This window comes from Carassius auratus, chromosome 13 (genome assembly GCF_003368295.1).
Source record: "Carassius auratus strain Wakin chromosome 13, ASM336829v1, whole genome shotgun sequence".
Taxonomy (NCBI): Eukaryota; Metazoa; Chordata; class Actinopteri; order Cypriniformes; family Cyprinidae; genus Carassius; species Carassius auratus.
In genome coordinates this window covers 16,641,001-16,664,168 of record NC_039255.1, presented here as the reverse complement: position 1 = coordinate 16,664,168, position 23,168 = coordinate 16,641,001, and the positions used below count along the sequence as shown (strand labels likewise).

The window sequence follows — 23,168 nt, the reverse complement described above, 5'->3', positions numbered from 1 at the left end:
TCCGCCCTCTCGCTCAGGAGAGGGAGGGAACACCAGGGCTGGTTGCTATGAAATCAAACCCCCCGGCGAGGCTTTGTGTCTGGTTTTGTGTCACTAGAGGAGGAGGAGGAGCTCGTAGCTGTGTTGATGTTTGCTAAGCAGGCTTGGATTTCTGTCAGGGATCCTGTTAAGTGAGGAAACACAGCTGAAGGGGTTACTGATACACTCAGACACACAACAGCTCGGGACTGCTGTCAATGTTTAACTCCACTGGGGTTGTGGCTCATTAAACTGCTGTCTGATATGTTCAGAAGAACTCCTGTAAAGTCAGCTGATGGCTTAACATTGATGTTTAGGTTTAGTTAAAGGTAAAGCGTGTCATTTCTGCACCGCTGGAGATTTTGTTATTTTTACAGTTCCATTTGAGTGGTTGTTTGCAAGTACTGTAGCTATGTGGTTTTCTATGGGAATACCAGAACACAACCACATACTGTAGCAAGTTAGCAACAGTACCACTCAGAACATAAGCAACTGCACAATAACTTCTTAAAAAAAAGGAAAAAAAAACATTTAGAAGCCCTTATCAGATGCATAGCACCTTTGCACAGTAAAGCATTTTTGTAGTTCCATTTAATGCTGAGGGATTTTTAGCATGTTGCTGTATGGTTGCTAAGGGGTTGTGAGTGGTTTGTAGAATGTTGCTGTATGGTTGCTATGCAGCTGATAAGAAATTCTAACTTTTTTTTTTTTTTAGAATGTTACTATGTGGTTGCTAGGGTTTTGATAAGATTTTAGAATGTTGAGTATTTAGCATCTTGCTCTTAAGTTCCTATGCAGAACATCCTAGTGAGCACATAGCAACATCATAAAAACCACTCAGAACATCTTAGAAATTAAATAGCAACACCCTAGCAACTTTTTACTATTAAGCACTGCTCAGACAGTGTAAAAATCAGTTGTCTGTTCTCTATAAGATGGCTGATAGTAACTGTGAACATAAACTTCTAGTATATAGTTCATTTTCATGATGAAATTAGAATTTGGATCAAATTGTTTTTTATTTTATTACATCATGATCTTAGATGACATGTACACGTCTCTTTTGGTCTCAAACACACAGTCAGTGTTGCTCACGTCTGCTGGTAAATTTGCATGAGGGGTGTGAGGTTTTAACACACACTGGAACACCACTCAACTGGTTTGACCGGTGTCGCAATCACTGGACCAAAAAACAACTAAATATGATTGTAGATTCCAGGAAGGGACTATCTTAAGACTACAGACCAGGAACTAGTACATCCACAGTTCTTTTTACACATTTATTTAATACAAAACAGTGCTTTGAAAATGGAAAAATGTGAAAAACAAACACAATCATATCACAGAGTCAACATTAAGAAACGGATCCACAGTTAAATGCTGTGTTTTAATGTGTTGCTGTTTTTAAATTTCAGTATATTGCATATTATATCTCTGCAAATTACAAAGTGTTTTATAATATATACGAGGAGGAAACACATTCAAATCAAGCATGTAAAAACTAATATTCACATTTACAGTCACATAATCAACTGAGGATCCGTCAGTCCTGCTTTCCTCTGAATCTTGATGCTGATCGCTCCCAACTCATTTTTTATTTTTATTTGAGTCTCTATAGAAGTGGACAGTTTTGCCAACTTAGCGACTTTGTCGCTAGATTTAGCGACTTTTTTCCAAAAAAGCGACTAGCGACAAATCTAGCGACTTTGTTTGACAGACCTTATTTAGTCTCTGAGACTCTTCGGTACTGCAGCACGAGCTTTCTCGCTTTCTCGCTTTCTCTCTCTCTCTCTCTCTCTCTCTCTCTCCCAGCGCGCGCACACGCCTCTCTCTCTCTCTGCATCTGCTATGTTCAACAAGCAGAGAGGAGCAGCACTTTCAGTTAAAAAAATATATTCTGTTGCTTCCGACTCTATTTTACATACAAGTATAGCCGAAATCACAGTACAATCATTATCTTAATCTTATGTGTATGTGATTTCATTAGACAATGTCGTGAATAGGATTTTAGTGCAGAGATTAACATCTTTGAGAGCTGGTTATGTAGTCTTAATAGACGCGTTTCAGTCATTATAATATTAATTCCGTTGTCGGACAACAGAAACATTCAAATATAATAATAAAAAACTTTTATTGAGATTTTTGACTGCCTTAAAATGCAGTACATGAGCGCAGAAAGGGCAAGATAATATGACGCACTTACGTCATGAATATGCTAATTAGCATATGACGTCATCTAGCGACATTTAGCGACTTTTCAGGCAGGGTTTAGCTACTTTCCATTAAAGAAGTTGGCAACACTGGAAGTGGAAAAGCACAGCACTCACAGTGTGTCTCAGTATCTGGGAGGGTTATAAACCGACGGGACAGAAGAATAGTTTGGCTGATAGTTATTGGCAGGCTGGGATCCATATCCAGGTCTGTAGGAGTAGTTATAACGGAGCCGATCCGGCCCGATACAGAACCTGAGCCAAGTCTTCTTTGTCCTGGGTGCGTGGTGCATGTCGACAAAGCAGGATCACCCCAGCGGTAAAGAGCAAAGCCGAAGTGACCCATCCGATGTACAAGGCCCCCCCGAGCTCTCTCCGTTGGGCGTCGATTAACAACGGGTTGTAGAAGTCCCGGATGATCACGTGAGCCGTCCACGACACGGGAATGATGGTGGTCAAGCAGCCAGCCAAAAACAAACACCCTCCGCTCACCAAAACAATGTGCTTGGTTCTGGGACGGGAGTCTACCAGACGGGTGCAGCGCATGCCTACGGACGACACGATGCAAGCGAAGGCACTCAAAGCGACCGAGGCGCACATGAGACCCCTGGCAGCCTGGAAGTCAGCCGGGAGGTACAGCAGAGAATCGTAGACTTTGCATTGCATTCTGATGTTGGCTTGCCGGTAGCAGTTCATCCACAGTCCCTCCCAGCGCGTCTCTATCACGATGATGTTCTCCTGGATGAAGGGCGTGACCTTCCACATCGGGAGGCCTGTGACGGACGCGACCCCGATCAACCCGACGAAGCCGATGACCAGAGCAACCACCTCGCAGCACATAGATTCCCGTCTCTTTCTCTTCTCGTGCTTCAGCTGCTCCTCGTACATGTCTTGTTTTCACAATAGCTCTGTTACACACACGACATGCGAAATCACGACCACGAAATGCGGTGTGCGAAACGGCTGTCAAAAATACGTCATCAAGGTCACAGGCATTACTATCCGAGGGAAGATGAATCGATTCAACGAAGTGCGCATGCGCCCCACCAAAGTTTAAACCACTGGCGCCGAAATGGCGGATCCAGCAGCCAAGCGCTCACACCTCTTATCAGGTAAGTTAATTATTATTATTATTTTTTAATCTGACATGTTTAAGCAGTGGTCATCAAACTTGTTCCTGGAGGTCATGAGGTCGGAGCTAAACTCTGAAGGACACGGGCCCTCAAGGACCGAACTTGACGACCCCGTGTTTAAGGGTTAACGTTAGTTATAACTAATAACAGAGAGTAGCAAAATATCAGAGATAGTTTAGTAGGTAAGATAAGCTCTCAGAGTACATGTAACGTTAGGTGCTTAAAGAAGACAGTTGTTTAGGAGGTCATCACTGCAGCCTGTAGCGCGATGAGATAGGGTTACATAAAAGAATGAGCAATTTTAAGTGTTGACTTCCTAACAGCCGTGTTACGTGCACTGTACGTTAATACACAGGTCATGTTATATAAGTGTTCACTGTTTAAGTATTGAAGTCATATTTCATTGTTCATCAGGTTCCATTAGGTGACATCTTGCATACAGCCCAGAATCTGGTGTCAATGTTGAGCAACACCTTAAAGTGTTAGTTCGCCCAAAAATGAAAATTATGTCATTAATAACTCACCCTTATGCTGTTCCAAACATGTAAGACCTCCTTTTATCTTCGGAACACAGTTTAAGATATTTTAGATTTAGTCAGAGAGCTTTCAGTCCCTCCATTGAAGCTGTGTGTACGGTATACTGTCCATGTCCAGAAAGGTAAGAAAAACATCATCAAAGTAGTCCATGTGACATCAGAGGGTACGTTGGAATTTTTTGAAGCATCGAAAATACATTTTGGTCCAAAAATAGCAAAAACGACTACTTTATTCAGCATTGTCTTCTCTTCCGTGTCTGTGTGAGAGAGAGTTCAAATCAAAGCAGCTGGATTTCCGGTTCGCGAACGAATAATTCAGTTCACCAAATCGAACTGAATCGTTTTAAACGGTTCGCATCTCTAATACGCATTAATCCACAAATGACTTAAGGAAGCTGTTAACTTTTTTAATGTGGCTGACACTCCCTCTGAGTTCAAACAAACCAATATCCCAGAGTAATCCATGCACTCAAACAGTACACTGACTGAACTGCTGTGATGAACACCGAGCCGAGCCAGATAACGAACAATAGACTGACTCGTTCACGAGTGAAGAACCGGTTGCTTCGGTGTTCGGATCACCAGTAGTTCTTTTGGACAGTTCGATTCAATAAACCGGTTGAAGAAAACGGTTCACCAGTTCTTTTGCGCTCGACGTAATGGCGTCATTGGCGATGATTGCCCTTGATTCAAGCCTTCGGTTTACCCGCGCTCATAACACTAGCACAGAATCAGTTCAGAATCAATCACCAAAAGAATCAGTTCAGTTCAGACGCTCTGTGTGTAGGTCTGCTTCACGCTGAATCACACATGCACAGTATCATCAGCTCCTCGGTTCACGAATCGGACGCGTCTGACAGAAACGGTTCTAAGACTCGTGAACGAGTCAATGTTTTGTTCGTTATCTGGCTCGGCTCGGTTTTCATCACAGCAGTTCAGTCAATGTACTGTTTGAGTACATGAATTACTCCGGGATATTGGTTTGTTTGAACTCAGAGGGAGTGTCAGCCACATTAAAAAAGTTAACATCTTAAGTCATTTGTGGATTAATGCGTATTAGAGATGTGAACCGTTTAAAACGATTCAGTTCGATTTGGTGAACTGAATGATTCGTTCGCGAACCGGATATGCAGACTGCTTTGATTTGAACTCTCTCTCACACAGACACGGAAGAGAAGACAATGCTGAATAAAGTCGTTGGTTTTGCTATTTTTGGACCAAAATGTATTTTCGATGCTTCGAAAAATTCCAACGGACCCTCTGATGTCACATGGACTACTTTGATGATGTTTTTCTTACCTTTCTGGACATGGACAGTATACCGTACACACAGCTTCAATGGAGGGACTGAGAGCTCTCAGACTAAATCTAAAATATCTTAAACTGTGTTCCGAAGATAAAAGGAGGCCTTACATGTTTGGAACAGCATAAGGGTGAGTTATTAATGACATATTTATCATTTTTGGGCGAACTCACCCTTTAAGTGTTGGACAACCGAAAGTGGGGAACCAGTCCAATATCAGTGTACAGTCAGCAGAAGAAAGAAGGTCCAAGTCAAATGTGCAGTCAGTTCAGCAGGAAATGGCTAGGTGTGAGATTAAAAAAAATGTGTGTGTCTGTACTGGTGGAATATACAGTTTGTACAGTGTATATATATTTTTTTATTACATACTGTATATATGTTTCATCACACATTAACATTACATCACATATATTAGTGTGCATGTGAGTGTTCTCAATGTTCTAAACTGGCTCAAAATAAAAATGAAGTCCTTTTTAGGTCATTTCCTGGATTCTTCAGAAAGGAAGTGAGGGGTAAAAAAACGTTTTGGACCATATAAACGGCCACAGAAAACCTTTTTGATGTTTTTTTTTCTCCTTGACCAACAATATGAGAAAACGCCCAAAGGAGAGACAGAATTACAACTTACACTTGCAGGACTTGGGAGAAGATCATTAACTATAACCGAAAACATGACTCATTCAGAGGTAAGATCAATAATGTATTTTTTCTTGTTTTTTTGTGTTGAGTGAATTTCCTTACTCTTGTTTTACTCTGCCTTTGATAATTAAGCTATCAGAGGTGCTTGTTAATGCATATCCAAAACTGGCAAAAGTCTGCGGAGGATGGTTGCTTCACACGTGCTCAGGTATGAAGGATCGTTTTGAAAAAACTTATGTGGATTGAAATCATACGCGTTTATAGATATCAGATGGATTCTATCTGTTAAATATTTTTGGTGTATTGTCTTTCTATATTCTGTTAAATACTTTGAATCATAGGTGAAGGTGGTCAACGGAAATTGACTGTCATCCCTCCTGACCCTGATGGGTATAATGGACAGCAATTAAAAACCGTGAGCAGCAATGGAAAGAGCACAATGTATGTAGTTCCTCTGCAAGAGCAAATTGACATAACTCCATTACCACCTGATGCAAGGGAATTCGAAAAAATGCCCAAAGCCCAGTGTGCACTTTGCAGCAAAATGGTTCCCCTTCAGTGCCTTCCAGTACACATAAAACACTGTAAGGTGGAACATGTGGATTTGTGTATCTCAAGTGATGATGTAAGTCTAAGATGTTTATTTTAGTCAGCAGTGAGCTCTAAAAACAAGGTTGCTTGACTTTCTGTTTTATTTCCAGTCGATGGAAGAGTCCCCAGACTACCCACAAGAAGCTATTTCAACTTCTGTTGACACCTGGAAAGAGGCGTGTTTAAAAAAAAAAAACAAATAATTATACTGATCTTTTGTTAATATTTCATAACCTCTGAAAACACCATTTTTATGTGATTTTTACGTTTTCAGGAATTGGAAAAGTCACCAGATATTGTAAACTGTGATTCAAATATAAATGAAGTTTGGACAGAGAAGGTGAAAAGGATATTTATTTATGTGTTAAAAAAATATATGCATTTTCAGGTTATGGTTTATGCATGGTTCCTAAAAGATTGTTTATGTGTAATTTAACTCAGTATTTTAAAGAAATCGACACCAAAAGACAGACTAAAGGTTACCTTTTTTGGAGAAGCTGGGGTTGACTCTGGTCCTCTTAGCAAGGAGTTCTTAACAGGTATAAATAATTTAGTTTATTATAAAATGAATGTTTTATATTTTAAAGCAGACATTTTGTCAGATCAGATTTTAAACCGGTTGTATTTGTTGTCTAGAAATGATTGCAGAGATTGAAACAAGACTTTTTATCGCTGGTGTAGATAAAAAAGGGAAAAATCCAGTCTATTGTCTGAACAGCTTGGATCGTAACTACTTCAGGTATGCAATATTTGATTGATTATATGACCATATTCTCTACCATGTTATTCCCTTATCTAAGATGAGTTGATACATACCTCTTTCATCTCAGTGCGTGCACTTAATCGCTCTAGCGCTCGGTGACTTTGAAAGCACTTAGTTTAGCCCAGTATATTCAATGGTATCTAGCAGCAATGAATTTAGAAGTGACCAAACACATCAACGTTTTTCCTATTTAAAAACATTTACACAAGTAGTTATACGACCAAGTATGGTGACACAAAATAAAACGTGGCGCTTTTCTAAGTGGGTTAAAAAAGATAACTATAATGTATGGTGTAATAGCACTTTTGGGAGTACTTCGACTGGCGCAGTGAAAAGTCATGCCTGATCCTCGTCCCACTATACAGAAGGCGTGACTTTTTACAGCGCCAGTTGAAGTACTCCCAAAAGTGCTATTACACCATACATTATAGTTATCTTTTAATCGCCAGAGCGATTAAATGAGAGAGGTATGCATCAACTTATCTTGGTTAAGGGAATAACATCGTTTAATATGAAAAAACAGTGGAGTATCCCTTTAAAAATGTTAAACACGTTTCAATAAACCTTTTTGGTTGATTCAAGGTTTTGTTTTATCCACTGTGGTATGGTATTAGAAGTGCAGGAGAAATTATGGCTGTCAGTCTATCACAAGGAGGACCACCGCCGGTTTTTTTTTTGCGCACGTGGTGTTTCCAATATCTTTGCACTGGAGATTATGACCGTATACAGGTGACTACCAGTGATGTCACAGATTTAGAATTCTCCCTGCTCATTGAGAAGGTAAAATAGTAACCTGAAATGTAAGTAAAATATAGTAATGTTTAAACTCTGTAAAAGTAAATAAGTATTCTATTTCTCTGTATTTAGGTTAACACAACAGATGACATGAGTGAGCTTACAGATGAGATTTTAAGCTGTGGATACACTGGTCAAGTGTCTGCTGACATGAAAAGCAACATAATCAGGTTAACTATACTTTTTATTCTCCTCGGAGTACAAAAAGTTTTATTTTACCTGCATTTGTAATCTTATGAAATGTATAGTAAATAACAAAAAGCATCACATTTATCATATAGTACATCAAAATTGAGTTACTGTACATATATTTTTAATATTGTTTAGTGTTTTAAACATTTTATGAAAAATTACATTTGCCTCTAGAGCCATTGTTTTACACTCCACTATGAGAGTTGTTCCAATGCTTGATCAGCTGAGAAAAGGCCTGAAGCTCTACGATCTCCAGAAAGTCATGGAAATGCATCCAGACTTATGTCTACCATTGTTTACCATTGTGGTTCTTATGGTGTTTTCATAATGAGGACATGTTTAAGGGATAGTTCACATTGAAATTAAATTTTGGTATGCTTTAGTTTACCTCAAGGGCATCCAAGATGTAGGTGTATTTGTTTTTCCGCAGTAGTTTAAATTTTGATATTTTTTTAGGTCAAACCGTTCTTGTCTGTCAGTCGTATAATGCAGGTCTATGGTCACAATCTCAAAGAGCATGCACAGTGAAGTCCAAATTAAACAATTCCCCATCGTAAGGACACATTGATGGCCTAAGACACGAAACGAGTGATTTGTGTGAGAAAACAAACGGTATTTATATAATTTACCTCTTATACACAACCAGCGCTTGCACAGACTAAGCCAGAACGCACGCACATCACACACCAGGAAGTGCGAGCGCCCTCAGATCACTTGGATGTGGTTGTGTACAAGAGGTAAACGATATAAATACTGTTCGTTTTCTCACACAAACCGCTTGTTTCGTGTCTTAGGCCATTAATGTGTCCTTACGATGGGGAATTGTTTAATTTGGACTCCTCTGTGCATGCTCTTTGAGATTGTGACCATAGACCTGCATTATACGACTGACAGACAAGAACGGTTTGACCTAAAAATATCAAAATTTAAACTACTGCGGAAAAACAAATACACCTACATCTTGGATGCCCTTGAGGTGAGTTAAAACATACCAACATTTAATTTCAAAGTGAACTATCCCTTTAAATGCTATAGAAATGCTAACACCATCTCTTTTATTTAAGGTGGATGCAGGCTTCATTCTGGAGAATTGCCACCCTGTCTTTAGTGACAAAGGTTCTGTGAAATACACCAAAGAAGTAAATGTAATGAACTTTTTGCAGGTCGTGGTATGTATTATCATAATAACACAACATACTTAGTGGAATGAAAACAAGATTATCAGAACTTTAAGCCTCCCTCCTTACCTGTTTTTAAGACGGTGAAGCTGAACAAATGACTGCAGGTAAAGTTATGCAGTGGATGACAGGCCAAAGACATAAGCCTATTCTCCCCAGTGACCAGAAGGATTTCAACATCACTGTGAAGTTCAATCACGACTGTGACACAAAACACAGTGTGTGTTTTCCAACTGTAAGCGCATGTACTCGCACGATTACGTTTCCTACAGCTCACCTGAAAACACTGGATGAATTTAAAAACATAATGGAAATAGCTATGAAATATGGGGAGTCATTTGACAATGTTTAAATGTATTTGGTGGTGAAAGCATGTTGAAATAGCAACTTTAAGCTTCTTTTTGAATCACTGAGTAAAACTGATCCTTTGACCAATATTTGTTGAAATAATTTTCATGTTAAAGAAACTACTCAACTCTCTTTGAATCACTGTTTAGTGGCATAAGTAAAACTGATCCTTTGACTATTTGTTGAAATAATTTCTTAAAAAAAACAACAACAACTCAAAATCATTAACAGTTCTGAATTTATTTACAAATTAGTTTTCATAATTCATTCATTGTGCTGCTTTGTTACAGTTTTCAAAATTTATACACAATTTGCAAAATAAATGTTTAAAATGGTCTCACACAGTTGTTTGTGTATTTCAAAGACTTTCAAAATATTGAACCAAAGATGTATAAATATCTCTGCCATAACAGTCAGATGTTGCAAGAGGATTAAAGATGGATTTTACGGTTTCCATCAGAGCAGGAGTGAGTGGGCACTCAATTTCTGGAACATGAACTCCAACATCATCTTCTGTCACACTATCAAACGTCTCCCAGTCTGTTCCAAACAGTTCCAAATTTGACAGTACAGGGCGTGCATAATTATTAGGCACGTTGATTTTCTGATCATATTTTATTCCCAGGCACATTTTGTCAATTCCAAACCATATTAATATTAACTACTATTAATTTTGTATTTAATCACTTATAACTGATATATAATTGTTCACGACGGCTGGAAATGAAAAATGCATTATTATTGCATTCTCATGGGGATTTAATAATTTTTGACTTTTCAGTCTGAGTTAAATCTCTTTTTTGGCTTGTTTTATCTAAAATAAATTGTGCCTAATAATTCTGCGCACCTGAATTAAATGAATTTTTCATTTTCAGCCTTCGTGAGCAATTATATATCAGTTATAAATGATTAAATACAAAATAAATAGTAGTTAAGATTAATATGGTTTGGAATTGACAAAATGTGCCTGGGAATAAAATATCAGAAAATCAACGTGCCTAATAATTATGCACGCCCTGTATAACTTGAAGGCATAGAAAATCAATTAAAAAAACAAACCTGAAAACTCTCTTCATTGTCTCCAGATGAGGTGTGCATGTGTCCCATTATCCACATCTGGTTAGGGGTAAGCCCATTTTCAGACCGTAATGGATGATTGTCCCAGCCTTCAGAAAAACTGGAGGTCACGCTTCAGACGTGGGAGGAAGACATAATGTGCACAAAACACATGAAGGGAATCTGACAAGTCCAACAAGCCATCTTCCTCAAGGCTGTGAAGTATTTCGTAATACAGCTGTGTTACGCTGACCCAGACGTCTCACCAGAGGCGTTCAATTCTAGAGAATACAAAATGTATCAATTAACAATTATAAATTACACGATAGTGTGACATCCTTACTTGTTTATTACCTCTGATTATGTACGCTTTTCCCAGCAATGAAGCTTCCTCTTCCAGTCCCTTTCACACGAAACATGGTTTCTGCAACTGCCACATTTTCCACACCTTCATCACCCCGGACCCTGAAATAGAGGGGTGAAAGAAGAGGTTAAATCTGCTTGACTGCCATAATGTTAAGAAAATACAAATAAACATGTTTACTCATCCGAACCTATAACAGAAGTGTCCTTCCTTGGTCAAAATGACCCGAGGGCCAGAAATCTTAGATTCTATTTTTATAATTTATTTCTAAATAATTGTTTTTCTATTATTTTTGGGTGATTTTTATTATATTTACCTTTTATTCTGGATATTTTTTAAAGAAAAATTTTTACATTAAAAAAATATGTATTTTGCAAAAAAAAAAAAATCTATAAAAAATTAGCTATGATATAAACTCTCAAATGTAAGTCCAAAAAAAAAGGAAAAATGACATTCATATCCCAGCAGAAACATTATAATATGTTCTATTGGAGAGTGTGTATCGTGTGTGCATTTTCTGCATTGGGGATATTCTGTACTCTCAGCCCTTCATTTGGGTATACATTTTTAAATAAAAAAATGCTGTTTTCTCCTAAATTCCATTCATTCCTTTGTGGGTCAAAATGACCCATTAGGGACACTTTTGTTACTTTTTTTTATTGCACCCATTTAAACTCCTCAAATCCACTCAGTTTTTGTCTGTGTGTGTATTCCTGGTGCAAGTATGACAAAAGCAAAGAAATCTTGGACCGGTACGATCAACACACAATTTTTATAATTTTTTGGAAAATCAGTTTTGGTTCAAAATGACCTGAGGGACAGATGAGGGTTTAACTAAATGCAAGGAAGTGAGCAGAAAAAAAAATTATCCTACCTTGAAGGCCAGCCATGTTTTTGCACAGACTGGAGAAAGAATGATAAGGCAGTGCTTGAACGGTTGTTTGTTGCTGGCTCCAGGTACATGATCTATACCAAAAAAGAATGAATGCAATACATTAAAGCATTCAATACATTCAAACACAGATAGATAGTCAGATTATAGATAGATAAGTAATAGTATCGATTGATAGATAGATTCCACTGGGTTGTAAATAAATGTGTTTACCTTTCGTGAGAACCCGTCTATCCCACCAAATATGATGATGTTGTACCTTCAAAGTAAAACCATGTTAAACGTAATATTGCATAACATTACAGTTTCGTAGGTAAAATATAAGAACATACCTTATGAGCTTGTGATTCGTGTCAATATGGACTAAGGACAGTGGACTTTGAACAAAATATGACCTCCTGACAATACACCCCAGCTGTGTCATCCTTTCCAATATTCCAGGGGCATCCACTCTGTGCATGGATTCTTTTATGCGGTTCCATTGCACTCTTTGTCCGTCTGCTTGCAGGCAGCCTTTTATCATCCTATATCCAGCATTTGGTAGTCTTCTTTTGATGGCCAAAATGGCATTATCCAATTCATTGTCAGACATGGTGCTATACGTAGTTTTTACAGACAAACCCAAGTCACGCAGTTGACTGGCTTACTCCTAAAATGTTCGCAATACAAGAAACTGGTAAAGACATCTCTATGAGACGGGACAGCATTTCCTCGGAAACAATAAACTTAGGTCGACCTCGTCCACCACCACATTCCCTCGTAAGAACTGGGGCCACCTCTTGGGAAAGAGCTGCTTGAATTTTTTGTTGTAAATCCATGAGGGTCTCCAAAATATCATTTGGCACATCAAAGATAGTGGAGGCTGATGACAAAATAAACACCTCTTGATTGATAACATACTGAAAATAGTCCAAGTCCAGCTGATGTCCATCTAAAAATGCACTTATTCGTGACCTGAGGCGTTCTAGTAGGTGCGTCAGCAGCGGTCCATGTAATTCAAATTACTCTGACATTAATATTACTTCAGACAAAATTCTATTTTTTATTATAGTCCAGTCATTTTAAGCCAAAATGGGGGTCAACCTTGAACAAATTGCAACAGAAGCAAACTGATTTTGTATCAATATGTCCTGAGTAAGGAAAAAAAGCCCAGAAGAATCCCATTAGGGGAAAGTTTCGAAAAAAGACCCAAATATAGCCTATTCATTCTTTTCTCATGTGAATAGGGTAACATTTTTAACCTTTAGATATCACCATGAAAATGACTTGATTACTTACATCAAGACAAACAAAAAATGTATTACAAGTTTTTTTTATTGTTTGTTAACATGGACAAATGGTGCATAATCTAATTACGTATGTGCTAATTTGCATAAATACCACAACAGATCTAAACATTGGGTATAGCCAGGTGAAAATGTCTTGTTCAATCTTGTTGATAACAGTAAAATACTTAATATTAAGATCTGAGTGGAACCCATTTAGGCTACACATGAGCATTAATACAGAGAGGCAGGAAGAAGTACTTTAGAGACCAGCCTTTATTAATTACTAATGCAGAGATGGGGTTTGGGGTTGGATCCGTGGGACTGTTTCTGGGGATTTACTTTTTATTTTGCATACCTTTTGTCTTCTGCATTCTCCTTACTATTGTCTCATGTTCTTGCCTCAGACTCATCCCCCAGAAACAGCCCCAAATATAATCTCTTAAAAATTTATAAAGGAACCAGCCTAAGTAGGAACCAAAGAACTTCTTTTTAATTGAGTTTTTCCTTACTCAGGACATATTGATACAAAATCAGTTTGCTTCTGTTGCAATTTGTTCAACCTTTTTTCCTAAATTGACTAGACTATTAGTGATAAATGAAATATGACTTCAATACTTAAACAGTGAACACTTATATAACATGACCTGTGTATTAACGTACAGTGCACGTAACACGGCTGTTAGGAAGTCAACACTTAAAATTGCTCATTCTTTTATGTAACCCTATCTCATCGCGCTACAGGCTGCAGTGATGACCTCCTAAACAACTGTCTTCTTTAAGCACCTAACATTACATGTACTCTGAGAGCTTATCTTACTTACTAAACTATCTCTGATATTTTGCTACTCTCGGTTATTAGTTATAACTAACGTTAACCCTTAAACACGGGGTCGTCAAGTTCGGTCCTGGAGGGCCCGTGTCCTTCAGAGTTTAGCTCCGACCTCATGACCTCCAGGAACAAGTTTGATGACCACTGCTTAAACATGTCAGATTAAAAAATAATAATAATAATTAACTTACCTGAGAAGAGGTGTGAGCGCTTGGCTGCTGATCCGCCATTTCGGCGCCAGTGGTTTTAAACTTTGTAGTGATGTGTCGTTCGTGAACGAATCGTTCTTTTTGAACGAATCTTTTAGGTGAACGAATCGTTCTCGTTCACGCTATCCACTGACTCATATTTCTCGTTCAGTGAAGTTCCTCCCTCCACAGCAGCGCGGCGCTATAAGCAGCGCATGCGCAGCTCAGTGAACCTGGTATTTCATCCTGTCAAAGAATTGCTCAACTTCGAGCCAATAGCCTTCGAGTATGAGATGTGACAGAGTATGTGATTTGTTGAATGTAGTGAACGAATACGCCCTTCAATGAACGAGTTTCATATGAGTCTGAACTAGATCTAGAGATCGTTCGTGAACGAAATGACTGAACTGGTACCCATGTCGTTCGTGAATGAGTTGAATGTGCTGATACATCTCGTTCGTGAATGAAATGACTGAACTGATACACACATCTCGTTCGTGAATGAAATGACTGAACTGATACACACATCTCGTTCGTGAACGAAATGAATGAGAGTAAACCGGGTTAATCTGCCTTTAGCATGTCAATCTCGCAAAATGCAAAGCTGTACTTGTGCACATACGCTTGTTTTGATATTTAGCAACTACACGTTTAATCCCCGATTTATTAATGTAAATATATAATATACAAACTGTCTGACCAAACAATTAAAATGCTAATTAGGCAAGAAAACCTTGTGCTTTGTTCATCTGAACAACTTAATTAGACTTTATATATTGAATACGATTATACACACATTTTAATAAAGCCAGATCAGTTTTTGTAACAAGTGAATACGTTCGTTGACTTAAGACATAACACATAATACACTCTATTTTGCCACCTGCTGGCTTATTTTGTGTAATACGAAGAAATGGTCACTGAACGAATCAGTGAACGATTCTGAACGAATCATTTTGGTGAACGAACTGAAAATGAACGAATCTCTAGAAAGAATCATAATTTCCACCACTAAAACTTTGGTGGGGCGCATGCGCACTTCGTTGAATCGATTCATCTTCCCTCGGATAGTAATGCCTGTGACCTTGATGACGTATTTTTGACAGCCGTTTCGCACACCGCATTTCGTGGTCGTAATATCGCATGTCGTGTGTGTAACAGAGCTATTGTGAAAACAAGCGCCGTCTGTAAACTGTCACAGTCGTACATTTTAGAGTTGTACTCTAAAAAACACACAAAATCGCGTATCTGTAAACTGTCGTGGCCGTAGATTTTGGAATCCAACTTTGACAAAAAACTGAATTACGTACAATAGTTTTAAATTACGCACGAGTATATTAAAATTACACATAAATGTTTTGAATTACGTACGATTATTTTTGAAAGTGATTTTATTCCATAGAGTTCAAAGCGGGTTCGCGAATCATTTGAGTCAGTTTGGGAGTTCGTAGCGGGATCGCGAATCATTTGAGTCAGTTATGGGGATCGCGAATCATTTGAGTCAGTTTGGGAGTTCAAAGCGGGTTCCCGAATTATTTGAGTCAGTTTGGGGATCGCGAATCATTTGAATCAGTTCGGGAGTTCGTAGCGGGATCGCGAATCATTTGAGTCAGTTATGGGGATCGCGAATCATTTGAGTCAGTTTGGGAGTTCGGAGCGGGATCGCGAATCATTTGAGTCAGTTCGGGAGTTCGGAGCGGGATCGCGAATCATTTGAACCAGTTCGGGAGTTCGTAGCGGGTTCGCGAATCATTTGAGTCAGTTTGGGGATCGCAAATCATTTGAATCAGTTCGGGAGTTCGGAGCGGGATCACGAATCACGAAAGATTCGCGCTTGTAAATTTTCAAATTGGCCATAACCTTTAATTCGTTGCTGCCAACTGGGGTGGATCCGCCCCTGTCACCTCTGTTCTAAACCCTGGTGAGCTGTCTTGTTTACTATCAACTCAGATAGCTAACTTATAAAAAGAAGCATCCTCAATTAAATTGAACCACATAAGTGAGTGATTCAGAACACTCAGCACCTAATAAAGACCCTAATAATCATTAAGAAAAACAGCATGCATATACTCTGATTTGCTTAAAAAATGACATTTTTAATTACTCAACTATGTTTTATCAATATTGTTTTGTATTAAAACAAATGCAAATGCATTTATTATTTTTCTTCAATGTGCACAATGCATTCTGGGATTGCATTCTTCATGAACGATGACACCAAAAAAATCTCATCAGACAACTTGCTGCCTACATTAAGTTTACATTTAAGCCTGTGACAACATTGTTAATATTAACTAAAACCATTACAAATATTTTTTTGTTAATTGAAATAAAATGTAAAACTAATAACGAAGTTATTCGAAATAACTGAACTGTACTGAAATAATATGAGTTTAAGCTGAAGTACTAACATTAAAGCTGATATAAAAATAAATGTAAGCTAAATAGAATTAAAAAAAAAATAACAAAAGCAATACAACAAACAATACTAAAAAACATTTGATTATGATTCCTTAAAATTCTTCACAGCAAAGTTTACCAATGCTGTGTAAGAAAAACATTTATTTAAACATTATTATTTTTATTGTTTTTATCCCCGGTCTTCTATTATATTTTATTCTACTAATATTTTTATACATTCAGTATGTCATATTTCGGACAAAAACAAAACCAAAAAGATTATAACATAGATCCCAGTAAAAGTCTCACACCTTAGTCTGTCTGAGAGTTTGCAGTTAAACGTTTACAGCCGCTTGTTCAGTTTTCAGCTGAATAGCAGTCAGTTCTATGGTTGCTATGCAGCTGATAAGAAATTCTAACTTTTTTTTTTTTTTAGAATGTTACTATGTGGTTGCTAGGGTTCTGATAGGATTTTAGAATGTTGAGTATTTAGCATCTTGCTCTTAAGTTCCTATGCAGAACATCCTAGTGAGCACATAGCAACATCATAAAAACCACTCAGAACATCTTAGAAATTAAATAGCAACACCCTAGCAACTTTTTACTATTAAGCACTGCTCAGACAGTGTAAAAATCAGTTGTCTGTTCTCTATAAGATGGCTGATAGTAACTGTGAACATAAACTTCTAGTATATAGTTAGTTTTAATGATGAAATTAGAATTTGGATCATATTGTTTTTTATTTTATTACATCATGATCTTAGATCACATATACACGTCTCTTTTGGTCTCAAACACACAGTCAGTGTTGCTCACGTCTGCTGGTAAATTTGCATGAGGGGTGTGAGGTTTTAACACACACTGGAACACCACTCAACTGGTTCGACCGGTGTCGCAATCACTGGACCAAAAAACAACTAAATATGATTGTAGATTCCAGGAAGGGACTATCTTAAGACTACAGACCAGGAACTCGTACATCCACAGTTCTTTTTACACATTTATTTAATACAAAACAGTGCTTTGAAAATGGAAAAATGTGAAAAACAAACACAATCATATCACAGAGTCAACATTAAGTCACGGATCCACAGTTAAATGCTGTGTTTTAATGTGTTGCTGTTTTTAAATTACAGTATATTGCATATTATATCTCTGCAAATTACAAACAGTGTTTTATAATATATACGAGGAGGAAACACATTCAAATCAAGCATGTGAAAACTAATATTCACATTTACAGTCACATAATCAACTGAGGATCCGTCAGTCCTGCTTTCCTCTGAATCTTGATGCTGATCGCTCCCAACTCATTTTTTTTATTTGAGTCTCTATAGAAGTGGAAAAGCACAGCACTCACAGTGTGTCTCAGTATCTGGGAGGGTTATAAACGGACGGGACAGAAGAATAGTTTGGCTGATAGTTATTGGCAGGCTGGTATCCGTACGCAGGCTGGGATCCATATCCAGGTCTGTAGGAGTAGTTATACGGAGCCGATCCGGCCCGATACAGAACCTGAGCCAAGTCTTCTTTGTCCTGGGTGCGTGGTGCATGTCGACAAAGCAGGATCACCCCAGCGGTAAAGAGCAAAGCCGAAGTGACCCATCCGATGTACAAGGCCTCCCCGAGCTCTCTCCGTTGGGGCGTCGATTAACAACGGGTTGTAGAAGTCCCGGATGATCATGTGAGCCGTCCACGACACGGGAATGATGGTGGTCAAGCAGCCAGCCAAAAACAAACACCCTCCACTCACCAAAACAATGTGCTTGGTTCTGGGACGGGAGTCTACCAGACGGGTGCAGCGCATGCCTACGGACGACACGATGCAAGCGAAGGCACTCAAAGCGACCGAGGCGCACATGAGACCCCTGGCAGCCTGGAGGTCGGCCGGGAGGTACAGCAGAGAATCGTAGACTTTGCATTGCATTCTGATGTTGGCTTGCCGGAAGCAGTTCATCCACAGTCCCTCCCAGCGCGTCTCCATCACGATGATGTTCTCCTGGATGAAGGCCGTGACCTTCCACATCGGGAGGCCTGTGACGGCCGCGACCCCGATCAACCCGACGAAGCCGATGACCAGAGCAACCACCTCGCAGCACATAGATTCCCGTCTCTTTCTCTTCTCGTGCTTCAGCTGCTCCTCGTACATGTCTTTCACAGATTTCTCATCTGGATATCCCGTGTACACGCTGCCCACGTAGGATTTGTCCACGTAGGACTTATCCGCGTAGGGTTTGGCCGTGTAAGACCCTGCGTAAGACATGATGGTTGAGTGCCAGGACAAAACAACGAAGGATCAGACACAGATGTAACGCTGCTCTCCTTCACTCTGGTGTTTCTCAAATGAGACCGGAAGATCCAGATGACAAGTATTTACAGACAAGAAAAATGTTAATGATGTTATGTGAACAGACTGGTTCACCTGCTCCTGGAGAATCTGATAAACAGCGCAAAGGAAAATGGAGATGCTTGAAATGTTAAAACAAACGGCTGCCATTATCCAACTCTACCATTAGATGGCTTATAAATATAAATATATTCTTCTTCAGAACAGAATGGAAGCATGAAGTAGACCTTTTCAAGGTCAAGACCAAAATACAACAACAATAATAATATAAAAGTTATAAGATATAAACATAAATAAAAATTTATACTTAATCAAACTAAAAAGTTAGTCACAAATACGACTTTGTGAAATTTCACAACATGCTTCTGTACAAATGTATTGCTCGAATAATAATTATAAATATACAAAATTAAATGATAAAAAAATAAAATATTTGCCAACTTACCTAATCAAACTAAAAAAAGCACTGGACACTGCAAAAGACAAAAAAAAAAAAATTAAAGTTAGTTAAAATATATAATAGTTTTGAAGTACACATTTTTATTGCTAAAGTTATAAAAATACACTACATTGCTAATATTTAATATAAAATAATCATATCAAATATTATTATTATTTTTTTTGTTGTTGCCTTTATTAACTACACACACATTTAAATATAAATTAAATAAATTGACATACCCAACCCGATAAAACTAAAAAGGTGTCCAGCACGGTGTATGTGTGTATAGAATATATAGAAAGTGCCAAATTTCATTCAATGTTACTGCTCATTAATAAATGATATCTGAATAATATTTCATATAAGTTTAGCTTTGTGTCACGTTTTTCTTAAAATTCCTTAAAATTAAACATTATATTCAAATTAAACAATACGTCACATATAAAATGAAATGTGAATAGCAGCTCAGATAATTTAATGCTTCATCTTTTGGAAGAAATTTGTGATAAATGTTTGAGTTCATATTGAGATCTCACATTATCACATATCTTGGCAAATCCAGGCACAGTTTGAGATGTTGTTTGGATATTCTTATTTGGATAACTCTGAGAGATCAAATCGGAAGAGCAGAAAACAAAAGCAAGAGTCTATTTGCTTTCTATTGGACTTCACTTGTCTAGTAGAAACAATCAAGATGTAAAATTTAGACCATATTTCAGATTTTCCTTTTCTATTGTTACTGTGGAATCAAACTCGTTTTTTTTTGTCTCAAGACGTTCCTTGAGGAAACTTGAATTCCCCATGAAGTCCCTGATCTACTGCTGTTTCCTTCAGCTGCTGTATATCAGTGAGAGGTCAGGTGTGTTACAGGTATCACAGCACACACACGCGCACGCACGCACGCACGCAAACACACGCACGCACACACGCACACGCACACACACACGCGCGCGCACACACACACACACAGACACACTCACACACACACACACACACGCACACTCGCACACACTCACAGACACACTCACACACGCAAACACACTGACACACACACACACAGAGACATACACACACACACACATACGGACACACACACAAACACACACACATGCACACACTCACACACGCACACACACGCACACACACACACACACACACACACACTCTCTCTCTCCATCTGTAGAATGAGGTTTACATTTAGTTTCACTTACAGTAAATGAATGTATGTGGGTGTTAGTAAAATGTCTGGCTTGTATGACAGATAAAAATCAGCAAATGCAGGCAGCATGTCACAATTTTTAGGCATGTTTTCTCGTCCAGCTGTTTTAAAAATAAAAGCTGTAGAATGCTGAATTTAAAGAGTTATGCTTCAAACCTCTAGGAAGTATAAACCGGTTTTCTTTACTTAACTTAAGCATTAACATTATTTTTTTATTATCTTTTTATACTTAATGTCAACTGTAATATTGAATATTACAATTGCAATATTACAATTACTATACATTTTAAAAGTGCAAAATGTATTACCACATACAGTACATAATATATTTTATCATAAACAGCAAAAAAGTAAAAAGTTAAATCATATGTTTCCAGATGCACAAGTTAATGTTGTAATTTTCCTACAAAGAACTAAAATAAATCAGTTACTATAATATTTAATTGTACAATATTTATTTATAAATATAAGTAATAACACATTTTATCATAGTAAAAAAATGCCTTTTTAAAAATTAACATGACAGTATGTTTAGTTGAATACATAATTTAATAATCCAGGTATTCATAAGTTTTCCGTACAAGGACAGAACTACAATAAATCAGTTAATATTATATTAAATACTAATGCATTTAATTATAAGTAAATAAATACAATATTTGAATAAAAAATTACAAATGTAATTAACTTTTTAATATATTTGAAAGATTACAATAACAGCTTGTTTAATCTAATTCATAATTTACTAATCTTGAATATAACATTTAAAATTGAAAATGTACAGTATATAGCTATATATATTTGTGGATGCACAAGTACATTTCAGTTTCCTCTTACAAGAACAAAACTGTCACCCAGAATGTTTGAAAAAATAATATACAATCATATCATCAGACTCTTTAAATAGACTAAATGTGTTGAGTTAGTTAGAGAGGAACATTTAATCGAAATAACTAGGATTCAACACACGGATTCTTTTGGCATCAAATAAAACTAAAGAGAAGCAGTTAGAGTGAGTCAGACGTATTGACTCGTCCTGTACGAGTCAGAAGAGGGCGTCCGTTTCAACATGCTCACTCCCGCCTTGTCCCTCTCCACCAGGATGTATGGCTCGTCCTCCTGCTCGTCCTTCCTCTGACGGTTGCTGAAGCGGCACATCAGTATCACCCCTGCCACCAGGAGGAACAGGAACGTGGCGAAGCCCACATACAGCGCCTGTCCGATCTCCCGCTTGAGCGACTCCAACACCAAGGGGTTGTAAAAGTCTCGGACGATGGAGTGAGTCGACCAGCTGACGGGAAGAAGAGTGGTGAGGCTGGAGACCACGAACAGACACCCGCCCACCAGCAGGACCACGTTCTTGCCCCTGGAGTCATCATGGCAGCAGTTTGTGCCCCTCATCCCGCAGACGGACACCAGGACGGCCAGGACGGCGAGAGTGATGGAGGCACACATGAGCCCGCGGGCCGCCTGGATGTCCGCCGGCAGGATGAGCAGAGAGTCGTAGACTTTGCATTGCATGCTGATGTCCGCCTGGCGTATACAGGCCATCCATAACCCCTCCCACAGCGTCTCCATCACAATGATGTTAGGCCCGATGTACGCCGTCACCTTCCACATGGGCATGGCTGTCACCGCGATGGTCCCCACCAGACCGATGGTGCCCAGAACCAGAGCCAGGATCTCCAGCTTAGCCCTCATGACGGCAGCCGCCGAGAGCAGAAGTGGTGTGAAACAGTGTAAATGTGCACGGGTTATCAGACAGGAATGAGACAGGAGGGGTTTAGTCCATCAGTGCTATGTGGTAACACTGGTTTCTCACAGTTTTGTGTTTAAAGCAGGGCCAAGACTGCTCTCGCTGGTTAAAAACACAACCGGCTCCAAGCCAGTGACACTCAACTTGAGCTAAAGCAGTGGCAGCAATGTGACTATTAAATAATTCAAAATAAAATAATTCAAAATAAAAAATACAATTATTTTAAACATAAAATAAAATTATTTGCATTATTTTAAATGATTAAAAAAACTAAAATCATTTTAAATAATTTAAAATTATTATTTAAAATAAAATAAAACAAGATCAATATTTTCAAAATTTTAAATTTGGAAGTGGTTCGATTTTAAGGGTTTCTTTTAAAATTTGGATGATTGTATGAGGGAATTTTAAAAGTGTGATTTCTAGACCTGGAGAATTTATAAAAATCACCGGTAACACTTCACTTGACAAAACCAACTTTAATGCATTAATTATGCCGTATAATGCACTGTATAATGCACCACATTTATAATACACATTTATAATAGTATTTATCTATCCACTTATACAACTTTAGAAAGTGTATATTTCATTAAAACACCTAACAAACAACTGACTTTAGATGGAACAAGGCAAATACTATAATGCATTTAAACATTGGTTATGAAAAGATATAATGCATTATGATGTATATTATGAAT

General features: G+C 38.1%; 1 protein-coding gene, 1 long non-coding RNA gene and 1 pseudogene across 2 annotated transcripts; all 3 read right to left on the bottom strand.

The window, feature by feature from the left end:
- Positions 1 to 2,306: 2,306 nt before the first annotated feature.
- On the bottom strand, positions 2,307 to 19,013 carry LOC113112864 (claudin-8-like; annotated as a pseudogene).
- Positions 10,728 to 12,649, bottom strand: LOC113112882 (uncharacterized). Its single transcript, XR_003293506.1, has 3 exons — positions 12,001 to 12,649; positions 11,117 to 11,227; positions 10,728 to 11,043 (listed from the first exon to the last, which is right to left on the bottom strand). It is a non-coding gene; the product is annotated as an uncharacterized LOC113112882 (long non-coding RNA).
- Positions 19,014 to 21,536: 2,523 nt separating the features above from the next.
- Positions 21,537 to 22,529, bottom strand: LOC113112869 (claudin-8-like). Its single transcript, XM_026278786.1, has one exon. It carries the CDS (start codon positions 22,410 to 22,412, stop codon positions 21,729 to 21,731), a length of 684 nt encoding a protein of 227 aa, XP_026134571.1. The 5' UTR covers positions 22,413 to 22,529; the 3' UTR covers positions 21,537 to 21,728.
- Positions 22,530 to 23,168: the final 639 nt, after the last annotated feature.